The 19,395-nt window shown below is 35.9% G+C and overlaps 2 protein-coding genes across 3 annotated transcripts; both read right to left on the reverse strand.

Annotated features, from left to right (window-relative positions):
* Nucleotides 1-5,336: 5,336 nt before the first annotated feature.
* On the reverse strand, nt 5,337-10,113 carry LOC131531051 (carcinoembryonic antigen-related cell adhesion molecule 1-like). Of its 2 annotated transcripts, none has more exons than XM_058761605.1 (6): nt 9,997-10,113; nt 9,604-9,735; nt 8,169-8,502; nt 7,106-7,447; nt 6,615-6,748; nt 5,337-6,463 (listed from the first exon to the last, which is right to left on the reverse strand). In XM_058761605.1, the coding sequence occupies exons 3-6, from the start codon at nt 8,260-8,262 to the stop codon at nt 6,395-6,397; spliced, it is 639 nt and encodes a 212-aa protein (XP_058617588.1). In that variant the 5' UTR covers nt 8,263-8,502; nt 9,604-9,735; nt 9,997-10,113; the 3' UTR covers nt 5,337-6,394. The 2 variants fall into 2 exon arrangements, with proteins under 2 accessions (XP_058617588.1, XP_058617589.1); XM_058761606.1 differs by lacking the exon at nt 9,997-10,113 and adding an exon at nt 9,875-9,977.
* A 1,618-nt stretch (nt 10,114-11,731) lies between these two features.
* LOC131531041 (uncharacterized) lies at nt 11,732-16,771 on the reverse strand. Its single transcript, XM_058761593.1, has 5 exons — nt 16,594-16,771; nt 15,743-16,081; nt 12,885-13,229; nt 12,551-12,662; nt 11,732-12,468 (listed from the first exon to the last, which is right to left on the reverse strand). The coding sequence occupies exons 1-5, from the start codon at nt 16,643-16,645 to the stop codon at nt 12,363-12,365; spliced, it is 954 nt and encodes a 317-aa protein (XP_058617576.1). The 5' UTR covers nt 16,646-16,771; the 3' UTR covers nt 11,732-12,362.
* Nucleotides 16,772-19,395: the final 2,624 nt, after the last annotated feature.

Below are 19,395 nucleotides of genomic sequence, written 5' to 3' on the forward strand. Positions count from 1 at the left end.
AGTTACATTTTAACGCAGTATGTTTCATCTGTGTGCAGTTGTGTTTATTTACATTGATTTCTCCATGAGATGTTTCACATAACGTTACAGACAGGCTGCGTGAGCCTCAACTGGCGCAACCTTGTTACTGTTGATTATCCATTATCAATTGCTTTTTACACTAAATATAATAAAATTAGAATTATTCTCGCCTAAATTTTAATTTTAATTAGTTGTCCAGTCGGGCAAAAATTATTTTTCACTTGCCCCTTCCAAAAATCCATGCTTGTCCCACAAAAGTCGACCTCTGTTACTGTAGGCTATATAAAGTTCAACCCGCCAAGGTGGCTAGTGGAAGTGACTGTGTGTCCTGGCACTGCTGAAATCTACCTGCATTTGGCCCAGGTGTGAATTAATGTTTTAAATGTTGACAGCCCTAATAATAACACATATTTTTGTTAAAAAAAAAAAAACTGATCTAGTTGAGTTTTGTAGTTTTAATGTACAGTATTTCTGTTGTTCACACAGGTCAGATTTGTGAAGATGAGATCACTTTTGCTGTTACGTTTCATGATCCAAAGTTTTACAAAGGAAACGCATATAAATCGGTAAGATAATTTATTTCTAATTTATGTTGTGTGTGTTTGTATCATTTTAGCAGTGAGTCAGATGTAGATCAGTGTGTGCTTGTGTTTTTGTATGGATAATGATGATCTATCATAGTAACATGTCGTGATATGATATTATAATACAAATAACCATATAACTGTACAAAAGAAACAACTCTAACTTTCAAAGGAAGGAGGAAACTTAATCAAACATTTAAACTACTGTGTTTTGGCACAAATTAGTTTATGAAATTTTTCACTTCGGGCTAATGTTAATACAATATTGGCTATATATTGGTTGTTGTTTAGGTATTTATAAAACTGTCAATTTGCCAATTCATCTTGTGTTATGGTATTAATTTAACATATAGTTAGGCCTGTACAGTTCATGCTATTATTATTTTTCTCCCCCAAAACCACTGATATACCACTTTTTAAAAAAATAAATAATTTATTATATCTTATGTTATGCATTTTTTACAGAAAGTTGAAGAGGAGGATCAAGTCATAGAGTATGTGTTTGTCAGCACAGATGAGATGATCAAAATGCCAAATTCTTTAAGTATATAAAATAAATGATTTTAAAATTACAGTTTATCTATCTATCTATCTACCTATCTTCAGTGATGTGCACGGGGGTGGGGGGTGGATAATTAATTGATATCATTGATTACTCACCCTCATGTTGTTCCAAACCCGTAAGACCTTTGTTCATCTTCGGAACACAAATTAAGATATTTTTGATGAGATCCGAGAGCTCTCTGACCCTTCATAGGCAGCAAGGGTACTGCCACGATCAAGGCACAGAAACGTAGTAAGGACATTGTTAACATAATCCACATCAGTGGTTCAACCGCAATTTTACGAAGCTACAAGAATAGCTTTTGTGCGCAAGAAAACAAAAATAGTGACTTTATTTAAAGGGGTGGTTTACTGCGATTTCACTTTTTTCATTTTAAATAGTGTGTAATGTTGCTGTTGGTGCATGAACAGTATCTGCAAAGTTGCTGCGCTGAAAGTTCAACGTAAGCGGAGATATCGTCTTTTAAAAATCAGGAAGTTTAATGCCTACAAAAACGACTCATATGGGACTACAACGAGATACTTCCCGGGTTGCATACGTAATAAACCCATCAACCCCTCCCTCTGGAAAATGCAAAAAAGGGGGCAAGGCCATGTTCTGTGGCTTTGTCGAAGAGGAAGAGTTATAGTGGAGAGTTGTAGCCATGCCGTCGAAACGGTGTTATTTTCACCCAGCTGTCAGGTCTTCTGTGTTCAGGCTTCCTACGGATGCTGTAGTTCGTCAACAATGGTTAAAATTTATGTTTGATTATGTTCCTGACAATTACAATCCTAATTTAGCTCTCTGTGCTGCGCATTTTACGGAAGACAGCTTCCAGAATCTACACGAGTTCAATGCCGGATTCACACAGAAACTATTACTAAAACATGGAGCAGTTCCAACTTTAAAACCAGAGGCAGCAGTTGTTGGGCCACAACCTGTAAGTAAGATTTAATCATTTTAAATGTATTTGCATGTATAATTTCAGACGTAATATTTTAGTTTTATCAAGGACGTAAACAAATGCCAACGCTGGCTTTAATAGCCAGTTAGTTAAATGCTATTTCGTGTGTCTTTGACAAACGCGTACAAACATTTTGGACCCGAATTTGTAATTATGTACTAATTTTGTAAATGTATTTTCCATGTATACTTTATGACGTAATTTTTCGATTTGATCAAGAACGTAAACACAAGCCAACGCTGTTTGGTTATAGTAGCCAGTTAGTTCGATGCTATTTTGTGTGCATAAGACAAACGTGTACTAACTTCCGTTCAGAAACGTTTTGTAAGAGCCGTGCTTGCGGAAGTTCTGCTTGACTCTCTTCATTACCGCTTTCTGGGTCTGATTCTGGCTCAAACTGATACGGCAATATTGACACCATTATTTACATTTGACCGCAGCACATGCAGCTGTCGCCCGTAAAGGTAATGGGCGTGAAGTTTCCTGACAATGTGCAGTACGCAGTTTAGCCAATCACAACACACCGGCCCAACTAACCAATCTGAGCCCATCGCCTGTTTCTGAGGGAGTGGTTTCAGAGAATCAGGAAGTCAACCGGTCGTTCAAATGACAGAGGAGAAAGCGGCTTACAACAAAGGTGAAATATATGAAAAATAAGGCGTTTTTTAACAAACGAAACACAAAGACATGTTATATTGCACCCCATAAATACAATCAAGCAAAGAAAAAAAGCAGTAAACCACCCCTTTAACAATCCGTCTCCCCTGGAGTTTTTTCTTTTTGCACAAAAACTATTCTTGTAGCTTTGTAAAATTACGGTTGAACCACTGATGACACATGGATTATTTTAACGAAGTCCCTACTACGTTTCTTTGCCTTGATCATGGTAGGACCCTTGCGGTCTATGGGAGGGTCAGAGAACTCTCAGATTTAATAAAAAATATCTTAATTTGTGTTCTGAAGATGAACGAAGGTCTTACGGGTTTGGAACGACATGAGGGTGAGTGATTAATGACAGAATTTTCATTTTTGGGTGAACTATCCTTAATGGTTTTATGTTTTGTACTGTTTAACAAAGAAAAAAATCTGAAAAAAAAGATTTGCGATACTTGTTCCAATCTGAATAAAATTATTTGCAAACCCGCTCCAAAGTTTTTTTTGTTTGTTTGTTTGATTTTTTTTTTGCTAGCCCTTATCAAAAAGTAGTATACTTCAAGTTTATTTTATTAAGTATACTTAAGTAATGTTCAAGTATATTTTTAAGTATACTTTATGTAGTAAGCATACAAATATCAGTGTACTAGTAGTATACTCGTAAGTGTACTATTTCAATACTCCTTGGGACTAAATTGGCCCACTTTCTGGTATGTAAAAGTATACTTTTAAGTATACTTTAAGCATAACAGTAGCAAACTTTGAGTACACAATTAGTTTACATCAATGTTTTTAGCTTGTACTGCAACTTATAGGTATACTGATAGTTTACTACTTGTAGTAGCATTTTAGTACACTTTTTTAGTATAATCTCTGTAAACTAGTTTAGTAATTTTATACGGCAAATATACTTGTATGTTTTCTTTAAGTGAACGTTACATTATACTTTAAGTATACTACTATGTCACTATTTAGGTATTCATTTATATATATTTTGTTGTATGAATATCTGAACATACAAGACAACAAAAGAAAGAACAGAGTATCTTCTTGTAAACAGATACATTTTATTCTAGCTTAATGCATTCTTTTTTTATAAACACTTGAATGTGGGTGTTTCATAAAAAACAAAGAAAAAAAAAAAGAAAAGAAATAAACATTTTGAACAAAAAGCTGAAAAAAGACTATGAATTGGATTCAGAATGATAATCAACACCCCAAAGCTTGACAGTCATTATTACCTCTTCATTGGACGACATTTTATTCCATTACGTTACACAGTTTTGATGCTGTTTTATGTCTGATGATCGTGTCAGATTACATGTGGAAGCATCTGTTGTTTCGGTTTCTTCTTCACTTGTGTTTTTTTTTTTGGAAATTCTGTACAGAAGATGTGTACTAGCGCCCCCTACCATATAACAATGAAAACATGGATACAAGGAGCTCAAATATATTTAGAATTTTACAAGTATAAGTCAAGTATACTTAAATGTCATTTTAAGTATATTTCTGAAAGTACATAAAGCCCATTTCTGAGAAGTAGCCTACATAAAAAGTAAATAAAAGTATGCTTTCCTTTTTTTTTGTTTTTTTGTTTAAAAGAAGTATACTAATAGCACACTTGAATAAACTTATTTTTCGTAAGGGAATGTATTGGGTTTGAGGTAGAATCAATCGGAGCGGATCCAGCATAAATGACTCACTCAATTAAATCAGTTTTTTTTTTTGTGTGTGTCTTCAGCCATATGGCACTGTTAGTATAACCTACTACTGGCTTAGCTCGCTAGTTTTATGACATTGACTGAAAAAAAAAAAAAAGAAAAAAGTATGATGTTTACAAACATAATATCCAGATTTCCATGCCGCAGATAACTGCTTTCCATGTCGAAACATACAACACAACATTCACGTGCATCTAATTAACAGATAAAACACACTCCTTTTATTTATTTTTTTTTTTTTTATATTTGTTTTTTTAGTAGGTACATTATTGTCCACACCCTTGCTTGAATTGAGATTTCTCAGCATTTACACTGTTCTGACCAGCAGGGGTCACCAGTGTGTGGCATTTTCATCGATTTGAAACCGTGAATCATTTTAAGTGATTGTTTCAATTGATTCAATGTTTTGAAAAGCTTTGTTTCTCCCATCACTAGCAACAACTGTCTGGGGCAGGAGCCTCATGGGGAGGGAAAACCTCCAAGTCTCTGCTTGCTGTGCTTCTTTGGCTGCATTTATTGCTGGGCTTCTTCCTGCAGGAGCCAGTGAATGGAGTGTTAGTTGATAACCAGGAAATAAGGTGCAGTATGCAAATAGTACCTGCAGAGCAGCAGCACAGAAGACAGTGGAAAATAGAGAGGGAGATAGCACTGACAGCAAAAACAAACACAGTTGCCAATGGTCACCAGATAGCAGTAGGCCACAGGACGTAACAACCTTAATAAAGTTGTTGGTGAAAGTAGTGCATCAGCATGATTTATAACTCAATGATCCAATATTAGCTTAGTTATTTCTGAAAACACATACACACAATATTTAAAAAACACGGTATGAACACTTAACTCAATCGTTATGTATGAATCATCTTTTTAATAATGTTTATCACATAAACATACAAGGACTTTTCAAGTTCATTTTCTTGTTTACGAAATATATTAATATAAATATTCTAGAGTGCAATGCACTGCATATTTGTTATGCTAAAAACAGCTTATTAAAAAACAAAATAGGATTAGCAAAATTACAACATTCATGTCCACTTAATGATTTGTGGTAAAATCTGTGGTTCAGGCTTTTCAGTTTAGCATAATCACACTTAAATGACCGATCTGAAAATATTTACAAGGGAACACAAGCACAAGAGAAAAAAAGGAAAACCTAAAGCTTAAAGGTAGACTGACCAAGTACAGCATTTAAGTGAAAGCAATAGTGTTCATCACACAGTGATGATATTCTACAAGATAAACACATCAGCAAAATATAATAACATAAAAACAATCACATTCAACAATAACAGCTGAACATACTTCATAATGGGGAAAAAAAAAAGACATCTCCTTTTAGCCAATAAATAAAATGAAAGAACGAATCAGCACCGCATTGCGACTTATTTTTGCACATTTCAATGACGAAGATAAAATACAGTATATCCACCAAATGTATGAAGACTTACTATAATTTAATTGCATTTCTATACTTGGCCACTTTCATTTCCATGCATATTAAGGCTGGTTTTGGTTCCAGTGTAGCTGGTGGAAAGTGTTTTCTAATTAACGTGGATGACTAAGGGATAGTGTTGTTTAAACCATAAACATTAGCAAAGTAATGACAATAAATTTTTCCTGAAACAGCAACAATACCAGTTAAACCACCAACAGTAACAGCAGGAAGCCGGCAAGTTTAGTCATTGAAATGTCAAACCAGATCAGTTCAAGTGCAAAGACAAGAAACAGATAATGTCTCACCGTTCCTGTTTGGATCACTTTAGCAGCCTTAATAAACCTCTACATTCCAACAAACATCAATCCCTCACTGTTCCATTGTGTCTTTAGTGTCCTTTTTAATGAAAGCATTGAATTTATAAATGATGTTACATTGTTTTATTGGCAGCCTTGGCCCGAGTCTGATTCAAAGATGTTTTGTGTCACTCAAAGCAATGTCTTTCGGGTTCGGTGGCGAGTTATTAACATCTTTGTCCTGTAAGAAATCAGATTCACAAATGGTAAAAAGTAAAGAGGAGGATTAATGTTTCAACTACAAACACAAGATTTACTAGAATAAAAATAAAGAACTAAAATAAGATGACACTGTGTACATTTATGTTAAATCAGATGTATGTGATACTTACATTCTGTGGTGTTTGTCTATATTCCCTGTGACGACAGTAAATCAAACCAGCAGCTGCAGCCACAAGCAGAAAAACAACAGCAGCAATAACAATTCCTGCTACAGCACCTGAAGACAGACCTGAATCTAGAACATCTAAAGACAGTCGGTCATTATTACTACAGAGTGAATGATAATCCATCCAGTATTCAACAATACTTTCGACTGAAATTTGCACTATTACGGTGGTCATCAATTGTATGAAATTAATTTAACTGATAAATGGCAGCATCTGTTTTATCAACAGCAGCATCGCAGCACTGTGAAATCAACAGGGAAAAATGATATTTTACTGATTTTATGCATTTTTCATGTTCAAAACATTAGTCAAAGCATTATTGAGTCAAAGCTCCCTTTTTCTAAACAGTCCACATCCCAACAGTTAAAAATATTGATTTTATTTATTTAAATTTCTCAAAGAAAATGCATTGAATGACTGAATTCTGTGCTCACCAGTAACAGTAGCATTGAATCTCTTCTCTCTGGCGATACTGAAGCTGCTGTCTCTGCTGATGATCTGTAGTTTATAAAGTCCAGAGTCAGTGGTTCTGGTGTCTGTGATGGTCAGAGATCCAGTCTGATGATCCAGCTTCAGTCGGTTTCTGAATCTCCCATCACACTGATCATCTGTACAGATCTCACTCTGATCTCCAGTGATTTCAGCGATACGAGTGTCATTAAAATACCACGTCATCACGTCATTTGGGTTTTTTGTTTCATCAGATTCTAAAGTGACAGATTCTCCCTTCTTTGCAGACTTTCTCTTCATTTGATTTTGTTCATCAGCAGAAACACCTGAAATACAAACCAACAGCTGCTGGAGGTTCTTTCTTTTTTGGAGGGTGTCAACACAACATGAAAGAACTGTGAACATGACTGCACTTGCACAAGCCATTTGCACAGAAACATTTTGGATTGTGCTCAAACACACTTTACATATCAAATGCTAATTCAAACAGATAATAATACAAGCTGGTCAGAGATGGCGTGGTTACTTTCAAGTTCATCTGAGCTCAACTGCAGCTTCTTGTGAAAAAAAAAAAAGAACTTTTAAAACTATGGAAATGACTTAAGGCCTTTCACAGCAAGGTTAACAATATCAATAATTATGAAGATATAGTTCTAAACATTGTTCTACATATAAAATAATACAAGAGTCCACATCGCATCTATAACAATAACAGCAGAGAAAAAACATTGTAGGAATCAAAACATTGACAGCCAATCAGAAGTCATCCTGCTTAGTGACCTCCAGCATTTAAAGTGGCAGACAACAAAACTGCAGTGCTTTTAATGAACAGAATGATATTGTGCATTGGTGTGGACAATAATATAGCTCGAGAGTAAATTTCGAGAGTAAATCCTGCATTTATATGTAGGTGTCACTTCCGATATTGTGAAAATACTGTGTGTAAATTAATATACAGCTAAAGACAAAAAAAAAAAAAAAAAAAATCAAGAAACACATTACTTTAAACATATATAAACTGCATTTAAACATTCATTAATGACTCACCATTGACAGTAACATTGAATATTTTGTCACTGCTGCTGGTGCTTCTGATGATCTTCAGTTCATAAAGTCCAGAGTCTGTGTTTCTGATGTTCATGATGGTCAGAGATCCAGTCTGATGATCCAGCTTCAGTCTGTCTCTGAATCTCTCTTCACCATCTTCACACTGAACGTCTGTACAAATATTACTGAGATCTCCACTTATTTGAGCGATACGATTGTCATTAAAATACCATTTAATATCCGTGTTGGCTTGTTTCAACACCAGTGTGAAAAATGACTGAATCCCCCTTTATCACAGACACTGAGACTACATCTGATCCAACAGCAGACACACCTGAAGAACAAACAGTTAGCATAAGCCAAGCAAATGTATACAATAGTGCTGTGAAAACTTTTTTTTTTTTTTTCTACATATCACAAAGATGTTAAATTCAGAAATATGCCTGGATTCACAACACATGCAAACAAACAGCAGAAGAACATCACTGATTCACACATTCACTCATCAGACAAACATGCATGAGTCTCATAGATGATCTTGAACAATACACAATCCACACTGTTAGATCATGCCCCCACACCAGAAATATCAAATCCAGCCCCGGATGCCATTTTTTTTTTTTTTTTTTTGTCTTTTTTTCTGGTAACAGAACTAGTCAGCAAAGTTATCTATTATCCAAAATATTGTCTTCTTGTCTTCTGTCAGCCAAGAAGTTAGCAAAACATAGAAGAGCAGAAACATGAGATGAATTTATGATACAAAAGAAGCAGAGTTTATTGAATTGAGTTGCTTATGTTTCAATGATCAGACTTCCTCCAACCAGCACAAATCCAGCAAGTGTGATTATACCACAAGCGATAGCAATGGAAAATTACTGCTGCACAACATCGTCCAATAAACCTTAAATTTCCAAAAAATAAATTCCCTCTTATTTCTTATTCATGAACACAAATATCGCTTAAAACCACACATCATAAGATTAAACTACATTATAGGCTGTTATTATTTTTCCCTTGTTATCAATATATCAATGAAATCAGTAGCCTATACATGGTTTAAATGATAATTATAAATGGAATAATAAAATGATTATGATAAATTATTATAAACAAATGAATGAATGAATAAATTAAAATAAAAGAAAGAAAATGAAACAATGTGGTTGCTTTCTTGAAGCAACACGTTTAGGCTACGTTACATTTTATTAATTTAGCGGAAAATTTAATCTAAAAAAAAAAAAAAACTCGCGTTACACTCAAGATACATTTGATCAGTTTATGGACCGATTCAAAATATACCAACTTATTTAAACCAAGTCACTTGACCTTATTATTTACATTTTCACTCCACTGAAACTGCGTTAGGTTCGTTTTTATCGTTTGCAGCAGGTGTTCAGTCGGCGTAACTGAAAGAGAGTAACAAAAAAGTTCTCACCATTGTCGACTAGAAACAAGACCATTAGCAAATTAAAGAGAGGCTTCATTTTCACCACTTTTCCCTTCATGGATGCAGATTCTGCTTAAATGGCGATGAAGTTATTCCAGTAGTTCAAATCCGGGAGCCTCCCTGGAATAGTGATGAGGTTTCATTACTGACTCGGATCTTTGAATCTCGTTCAGCAAAATGAACGAATCTTTTCGTTCATCTCAAAAGAATGTCATTACAATGCTAGGATGTAGTCAAATTCCCCACCACATCTACTCACGCGACACATTTCGAATAAGAATAAAACAGCCAAGCAGCCAAGACCAAATTTATGAGAAACAAATGATTAATGTGTTGCTTAGCTGGGTCTTCAGGCTATGCAGTCTAGTTAGTTCACCTCACCTCCCGAGTCTTCGGGTCGAGTCGTTCATTATTTTGTCACGTAGCACACAGATAAACTGAAACAAAAATGATTCACCTCAGGAGTTTTCAAATGCGTTACTGCATGTTGCACCTGTGTAGCCTAACTAGCATACCATATAATTATCAAAAGACATGTGCAATAAACATTTTCTGAAAATCCTGTTCTTGTTCATGTCAGTCTCTTTTTAATGTTCTGTGAATGGATCTGTAGGTTTACATTCAGTTAAAAATACAACTTGTAAACTTTTTACGATTTATTATGGACTAAAAGGTAATTATCAATGAATCCTAAATACTTTAACACTACATTTTAATGTTCTACCCTTAATTAATTTTTATTCAGTAATGACATAAATCATATAACAAGGGGATGTATCATTAGAGGAAAAAAATAATTACAGCTGATCCAAAATTAAGTCAATATCTATTATATGGCATGATATTTTCTGAAGATAACAATCTGTAAACAAGTATTCTTGCTTTATATGGACAAGTTTAAATCATTAACCAACAATTTATTACCACATTTAATGTGTTTGAAAACGGTTGTCACACGATGAACGAACGACGCGGGAGGTGAACTAATCATTTATGTTCCTGTAGCCTACAGAACGCTCTCTGAGACAACTCGTGATTCTCGAGTCATATTAAAGATTCGTTCAAAATGAACGAATCGTTCATGACTGACCTATCAAGAGTAAACCGATAACGTGATGAAATATGCATATGCAAAAAAATTTTTCGCCGTGTTCCGTTTGTAAAATATCGTAGCCCATGGCATTAGTATATTTAATGGCTTACTTCTAACACTGTCTGGATTTTATTATTTTAAAGATTTTGAAACTACTGCTTTAGTTTTGAAGGATAGTTTATTATTTTTGGTTATTTTAACAATAAAAAGACCTTTGAGCCAGTTGTTTAGGAAGGCTGAGCTCAGATGAAGAAGAAATGGAAAATCATGAGCTGAATCCAGAGGGAAAAAACGGCAGAGCATTTTTATAGCCTAAGCATGCCGGAAGATGTTGTAGCTACACACTCTGACTACAATAAGCATATTTCTTTATTAATGTCATGTAATGGAAATATCACTCACGCACACACATGTTTGTTTCTGTGAATTGTGGGGACTTTCCATATACTTCTATATACTGACCAAACAATATTTTCCATCCGCGGTCCCTAAACCAATCCTACCCCTTACAGAAAACCTGTTTGCATTGTTACAGTGCAGATAAACATTATTTACTTTTTTTTTTTTTTTCCCTATAGGGACCGCAGGCCGGTCCTACATTGCACACACACACACACACACACACACACCTGCAGCTTGACTCCACCCTTAACACACAAAACCAACACAACCTGTCAACTGGAAAATGCAAATAAAGGAAGAGATGTGAGTGTACAGTGTTTTTCACAGGCCTCTAGATCCATCAGTCAAACACGCTCTGTGAGTTTTGTTTGATTGGCCTCTGTTAACCTCAGCTGTGTCTGAAATTGCCTACCATCGATGGCAGAAAGGAAAACAGAACAATATAGAGGGCAATAGCAAAAACAAATATTGTTGCCAGATCATCATATAACAATGTCACAGGATGTAGAAACTATAGTAAAATATTTTAGAGACACAGAAACCCCGCTTGTCATGAGTGAATCATGTTTTTAATAATATCACATAAACATACAAAGATTTTTCTAGTCCATTTCAAAAGAAAATAGTGTTTCTGTTGGTTTTACTTCAAGACACTTGTCCCTTGGTGAATGTAAAGGTAAGGAACACAGAAAGGAAAAGAGCGCAAGAAACACAATATTTGTCTAAGCAGCTGAACACAAAAAAACTGAATGAGATATGAGGTAAGACAAATGACACAACGGGGTCTTTCCTCCTCACATGCCGACAAATAAAATCAACAAACTAATCAGGACCTCATGAAATGCCTCAATGAAAAGTAAGAAAACTGGCTCATTTTTGCACATTCCAAAAATGAATATAAAAATATATCTACCAAATGTATGAAGACTTACTCTAATTTAACAGCATTGTTTTTAGCAAGTACACACAACTTTGTTAATTATGTGAATGTGCCTCACATTCAGTATTTTTCAGGTTTAACACCAGAATAACAACACTGAGTCCAATTACAGGCACTGAATATCATAAATACTCTCAGAAAAGTATTCACCAACTACCTGATTTTTAAAGGCCACATTAATACACAAAACAGCTATAAATAAGTCATTAACTGGTCGATTTCTCCAAATAGTGCAGTTTCAGCTGATCCTCTTCTCTCCATCGTTTCGCAATTCTCTTTAGTGTCTCTTTCAATGAAAGTATCAAAATGATATTACATTATTGTATAAGCAGCCTCATCGTGGGTCTGATTCACCGTCATACCAAGTCCCTTAAGCAATGTCTTTTGGATTCTGTGGCGAGATATTAACATCATTCTCCTGCAAGAAAACACAGATTCACAGCTGGTAACAGTAAGGAGGAGGATTGATGAACAGTAAGTCATATCTTGTTAATACTTACATTTTCTTTAGTGTAGGTTTATATTTCTTTTGGCGACAGTAAATCACACCAGCAGTTACAGCCGCAGCCATCAGCAGAATAACAACAGCAACACATATTCCTGCTGCGGGATCTAAAGACAGTCGGTCATTATTACTACAGAGTGAATGATAATCCATCCGGTATTTAAGAATATTTTGGACTGATATTTACACCTTTCCAATTTGGTCAGCAGCTCTGATTTAACTAATAAATGTCACCTTCTATTGTTTTTAGCAACAGCAGTTAAAACAGCATCACAGCTCTGAGAGCGGACAGGAAACAAATGCATTGAATGACTGAATTATACACTCACAAAAGACTGTGACATTGAATCTCTTCACTCTGGTGATACAAAAACTGCTGTCACTGATGATGATCTGTAGTCGATAAAGTCCAGAGTCTGTGATGTTGATGTTCGTGATGGTCAGAGATCCAATCTGATGATCCAGCTTCAGTCGTTCTCTGAATCTCTCAGTGCCATTATTAAACTGATCATTTGTACATATCTTACTCATACTTACATTGATTTCAGCGATGCAAGCGTAATTAAAGTACCACGTCATTAAATAACTTGTGTAATTTGTTTCACCAGATTCTAAAGTGACAGTTTCTCCGTCCATCACATGTCTCATTTGATTTAGTTCAGTAGCGGAAACACCTGAAACACAAACCAACAGTTGCCGGAGGATCATTTTGTTTATTATTTAAACAGATAATAACAGAAGCTGGTCAGAAACGAGTGATTATACATTGTCAACTTCATCTGAACTCAACTGCAGCTTCTTGTGAAAAGCATTACCTGTTGAAACTAACAGCTTACCAATGGAAATGGCTTAAGGCCCTTTCACAACAAGGATATGATGACAGATCTAAAAATCATTCTAAATATAAAAGAATTGCAGAGTCCACTCCACTTCTATAATGATAGCAGCACAGGGAAAAACTTATAGGAAACATTTTTCCAGCTGATAAACAATAAAAACACTGACAGCCAATCAGAATCCATCCTGTTTCAAGAGCACCAGCATTTTAAGATAACAAAACTGCATCACGCTTTTAATAAACAGAACCTAATATGTTTCTGCTCTTTTAATAGTGAAGACAGGTGTTCCTCAAGGATCAATTTTGGGGCCGATTTTATTCTCTATCTATATAAATGAACTTGGTAAAGGAGTCGAGCCAGCAAATGTACACTTTTATGCAGATGATACTATTCTCTACACTATGGCTCCATCTTTAAAAGTGGCAATGGATTCTTTACAGAATGCTCTTAATTCATTTCAGACTTCTCTTGGTAATTTAAAATTAGTTAAATGCTAAAAAAAAAAAAAAAAAACTAAATACATGATTTTTACACGGTCCAGATTACCATTAAATTATTGTATGATTAAAAACTTTAAATGGCACACAGATTGAAAGGGTTGAATCTTACAAATATCTTGGTATCTGGCTCGATGATAAGCTGACTTACAGTTCTCATATCGATAGTCTTTTAAAGAAATTGAGACCAACGCTAGGTTTTTATTTTCGTTTTAAAAAATGTTTCTCCGTTGCTGCTCAAAAACGTTTAGTAGAAAGTACTCTTTTATCAGTATTGGATTATGGTGATATAATTTATATGCATGCACCTCAGAATGTTTTGAAAAAATTGGATGTAGTTTATCATGCTGCTTTACGGTTTGTTACTGGTACCACTGTCCGTACACATCATTGTAATTTATATGAAATGACAAACTGGACTTCCTTGAGCTTAAGGAGAAAAAAAACATTTCTGAAAAGAGAAGGTTTCAAATTTATTTGAAAAGGTTTAGTGGGTAAATTACCACAGTATATATCTAGTTTGTTGACATACTGCACAAATATTTATAATACCAGATCAACAGATAAACTTTTACTTAAGATGCCGATTTTTCATACAGAGATGGGTCGTTCTGCTTTTTCTAATTATGCTCCGTATGTGTGGAATGAGCTTCAAGGTATATTACATATGGGTTCTGTACCATCTCTTGCTATGTTTAAAAATATTTTAAAATCTGTTTATACAGAACAGTGTACATGTTTTAATAACTGACTAAGATTTGTATTGTTTTTTTAGAAAATTGTGTTTTACGTTTGTTCATTGTGTGGTGATGTCTGTTTCTTTGTAAATTTGTTCTTTGCTGCCTATCTTGACCAGGACTCCCTGGTAGAAGAGATATTGTATCTCAATGGGACCTTCCCGGTTAAATAAATAAATAATAATAATAAATGAATAAATTGTGCTTTGCTGTGGACACTATAGCTGTCGTTATAATTATTGTCCTAATCTGAATGGGACTTAAATCAAAATAAGCTGTTTAATAATGTAATGGTCTGCAATGTTTTTTAGAGCATGAACCCTTTAGGCGATAGAGACATTAATAGAAACCAACCAGTCATTTTGTGTTATAGGACTATGCACGTCATTGACTGCATACAGTATTACCTTTTCAGTATTACAATTGAGCTTTTGCACTTGTTGCTTTAAAAACCACAATTCATTAGTTGTTCACAGCTGTCAAATTATTTTAATGGATTGGCAGATGCATATATTTTAATTTTACTAGTCAGAAGGACAATTAAACATTTAGATTAACTTTAGGTTCAAGTTTATTAAAATTCACTTTTTTTTTTCTATTAGATGGGCAATCCAGAATCGCTGAGTATCTGGAATTAGTGAGGGTTTTCTAGGAAAATGCAGATGGCTCCACCAACAAGAGTAGCAATGTACAGTGAGACATTTAAGATTATGTACAAGTCATCACTTTTACAAATAACTGGAGCAGAATTTCAAAAAATATATTGATACGGATATTTTTATATTATTCCATTAGTCTGCATTTACATTGCGCATATCTTTTGACATGCCACATTTTTGTCCCGTGCTGGTATCATTATGTCAATTGCAATTTCGAGAGTAAATCCCACATTTATATGTAGATGGCACTTGCAAAATTTTCTGGGCGCTACGGACCCTTGGTATAAAGTGAGATAATTCTACAAACTGCATTTGCACAGTAAGTTTGTAAAGATACTGTATGTAAATTAATATACAGGTAAAGACAATAACTTTAAATATCACTGTAAAAAAGAAACACATCAACAATACTTTAAACATATAAACTGCATTTAAACATGTATTAAACAACTCACCATTGACAGTAACATTGAAGCTTTTTTCACTGGTGTTGTTGCTGCTGCTGATGATCTTCAGTTCATAAAGTCCAGAGTCTGTGGTTCTGATGTCTCTGATGGTCAGAGATCCAGTCTGAGTGTCCAGCTTCAGCCTGTCTCTGAATTTCTCAGTGCCAATATCACACTGAACATCTGTACAAATATGACTGAGATTTCCACTGATTTGAGTGAAGCAAGTGTGATTAAAATACCATCTAATACAATTTTGTTGGTTTGTTTTAACGTGGGTGTGAAAAATGACTGAATCTCCCTCCTTCACTGATACTGAGACTACATCTGATCCAACACCAGACGCACCTGAAGAACAAACAGTTAGCATATAAGCCAAGCAAAACATACAATAGTGCTGGAGAACATAATTGATTCACACATTCATTGCTCAGGCAAACATACATGAGTCTCAATACACAATCTAGGCCTACAATACACAAGTTAGATCCTGTCTCCACACCAGAAATATCAGATCCAGCCTCAGACGCCAGATCCTGTCAGAAAATAACCATTTTGTCTGGTAACAGAACAATTAGTCTGCAAAGTTGTCTAATACCCAAAATCCATTAACAACAAGTATCGTCTGGTACCCAAAACTGTATTAATAGTCTTCTATCAGTCAAGACGTTGACTGAGCAAAGCCATAGAAGAGTCGAAGTGATGATGATAAAAAGGAGCAGAGTTTATTGAGTAGTCTTAGTTGCATATGTTTCAATTCTCAGACTTCGTCTGAACATTAAAGCCTGGCAAGGGCCTAAAATATCTCATAGAAATCAGTGTGACAGCGGGGGAAAAAACGTAACAAATAAAGGTCTTACCATTGTCAAGAAAAATTGAGATCACAGCGAGCAAATTAAAAAGAAGCTTCATTTCCACCACTTTTCCCTTCAGAAAATAAATCCAGAATCAGATTCATAAAAGTGCTCTGTTCTTCTGCTTTAGTGGCAATGCAATTTTATCGTTAGTTTAAGTGTAAGAGATTTGGGAGCCTCCCTATTGAAGGTAGAGCGATGACGCAGTGATCGCTTCTGCCGTTTTTTATGCTTATGCAAAACCATGAGTCGAGTCCAGAGAAAAAAAGACAGAGCATCTTCTTTTGTCCCATAAGCACCTGCTGGTAGATGTTGTATCTACATGTTTTGAGTAGTAGATATATAAGTAGATTAAGGGGGGCTCTTGACTCCACCCCTAAGAACGCACAAAAGAGAATACACAAAATACAAAAGACAAATGCCACCTGTCAAATGCACATAAGGGAACAAAAGATAGGCAGGATCACAACAGTAAATACGTTGCAGTATGCTGTGTTCAAGCGTTTGCAACCAATAACAAGTCTGGGAAAAGAGCAGCAGAAACAATATTCAACAATCCTACTCCATACTTTGGATATTTGAGGACATTTCACTTACTTGCAAGTGAAAAAAGCAAATATAGTAAAAAAGGGGAAAAATATTATTAGTATTAGTCATTAGGAATTGTTATATCATTGTCCAAAACACAAGAAAATGTGGACCAGAAAAACTTCAGGATAGTAAGTCAATGAATATGTAACATTACCAGTATCGGCAGTAGAGAATTAATTCAATATAATTCAATCTTCACTATTTTCTTAAAGGTGAAGATTTTTTATAATGATATAATACATTCTCTTAACCCAGTTTATTGTTCGTTGATGACTATTAGTATGCCATTCATGGGTTTATCTCCCCCAAAAGTGTGAGCATCGAGCACCATCAAAACACTGAGGCCCTGTCCCAAATGGCACACTTCATGTGTACTTTCGGTCTTGAGGACTTACACTGGCCGCTGCGTGCGCGTGTCCGTTAAGTCCACGAGACCATTGGGCGTCCGCGTCCGCGTCCCATTCATCATTTTAGCGCATTCGATGCGCACTTCTGCTGAGCTCGCAAGCCTGCGAGCTATGCAGCCGACTTCTACCCTACAGTCAAAGCGGCATTACGTCTCGAAAGAGCGGACCCTGAGGAAGACCATGAGGGTTTAGGGTGCCATTTGGGACATGGCCTGAGAGTGATCTGCTCAGTCAATCACTTTCCAGCTCAACCAATAGCATGAGTTTGGGGTGTGGCTACTCTAGTAGGTGGAGCAAGAGGGTGTTTAGCTGCTGCAGGACCATGATTGACGCCTTACGTTGGAAAATACATTCAGCTTCAGTTACAGAAGTGCAAGACAAAACTCAAAATGCATTTAGACCTTCAAACATTAAAAAGGTCAAGAACATGTCAAAGCAAAAGTGGGATTACGGTAAACCAAACAACAATGAGCGCTTCAATCCCATACAGCATATGTCGGGTGGTTTTTGAGCGTCGGTCAGCCTTGGTTTTTCTGGTGTGTTCTGCACTGTTGGCTCTAGTTGGACACCGTCAGCGGTTTTTCGACATGTCGAATCAGCGCCGGAGCTCGTTGGCAAGAAAAAGAACTCTGATTGGCTATTCAGCTCAGCGAATGAGCGCACAAGAAAAAATAGAACTGACAAAAACTTGTTGTCATTCTATCCATTTATTTCTTTCTAAATTCACAAGAAAATGACTAAGGGCTGACAATGCCAGTGCCATTTACCGCTAAGCAGATATGACTGAAAAAAACAAACTACATCAGAACATCAGTACATCAGAAATGAGCACGGCTGGTGTAAACAATGGTTACTCTTCCGGTTTCCCTGTTTAAATGCCGAAACAGACTGCCACCTGCTGGTGTGGGAGAGTTATGTTCTCTCACGAAGTGCAGAGTGTACATGCTAGTTGCACGAGGCGACGCCACAGTCAGCTTTCTTCAGCACTAGTTTTTTAGTGTTGGTTTGGTGTGCCCCTACTCTAAAACAGAGTGAAACGTGACACAACTGATTCAAAAAAGGAATGATAGCCAGCTGTGTGGAAAGCTGTGTAAGAGTTCAGACCAAGCATTTGTGTAAATTTGTTATTTATTGAGTTATTCTAAGTATTTTTAAACTTAAAGTAAACACACCATAAGGCCTACAGGTGACTGTCAATAAGCATGCAGTTGCGTCCTATACGATCATTACAAATCACAGTGCGCGTCATGGATCTAAAAAGCTTGGTTACGACATAGACGGTATGATGATTACACCTATTGACTTTGGCAGTTGTAGTTTTTATGTGTGCTGAAAAAAGTGGAAGCGGCGAAAGAGAAAGTTTTATTTTTAGCGCCATGTCGCGTTGATTTCATGTCGCATTTTTATTGGCCGGTCAGTAAATGTGGGTCGTAGCAGCAAACACACTGTGCGATGATCATGCTGAACTTCTGACACTGACAGAAAATTTTCGCAGGCTATCTTTGGTCGAAAGACCGTGACGACAGCCGCCTTTGAACCTCTCTCACTTACGACATAGAACCACCGAATAGGAGCATCGATTACAGAAATCGCCACAACTGTTTCACAATCTTTCGTCTAGGACAGCCGAAAATCGTGCAGTGTGTCTCGAGCATTAGGAAATAACAGTCTATAAAACAGTCTTCAAAAAGGGAAACTGAAACTAGAACTGCAGATATACAAACTGAAACCAAAGCGGCGCTATCTTACCATTATTTTTAGGGCTGTGATGTCGGGCCATCGCTGAACATTTGTCGTGCTGGTTTTTGTG

The sequence above is a fragment of the Onychostoma macrolepis genome, chromosome 22, assembly GCF_012432095.1.
Source record: "Onychostoma macrolepis isolate SWU-2019 chromosome 22, ASM1243209v1, whole genome shotgun sequence".
NCBI lineage: Eukaryota > Metazoa > Chordata > Actinopteri > Cypriniformes > Cyprinidae > Onychostoma > Onychostoma macrolepis.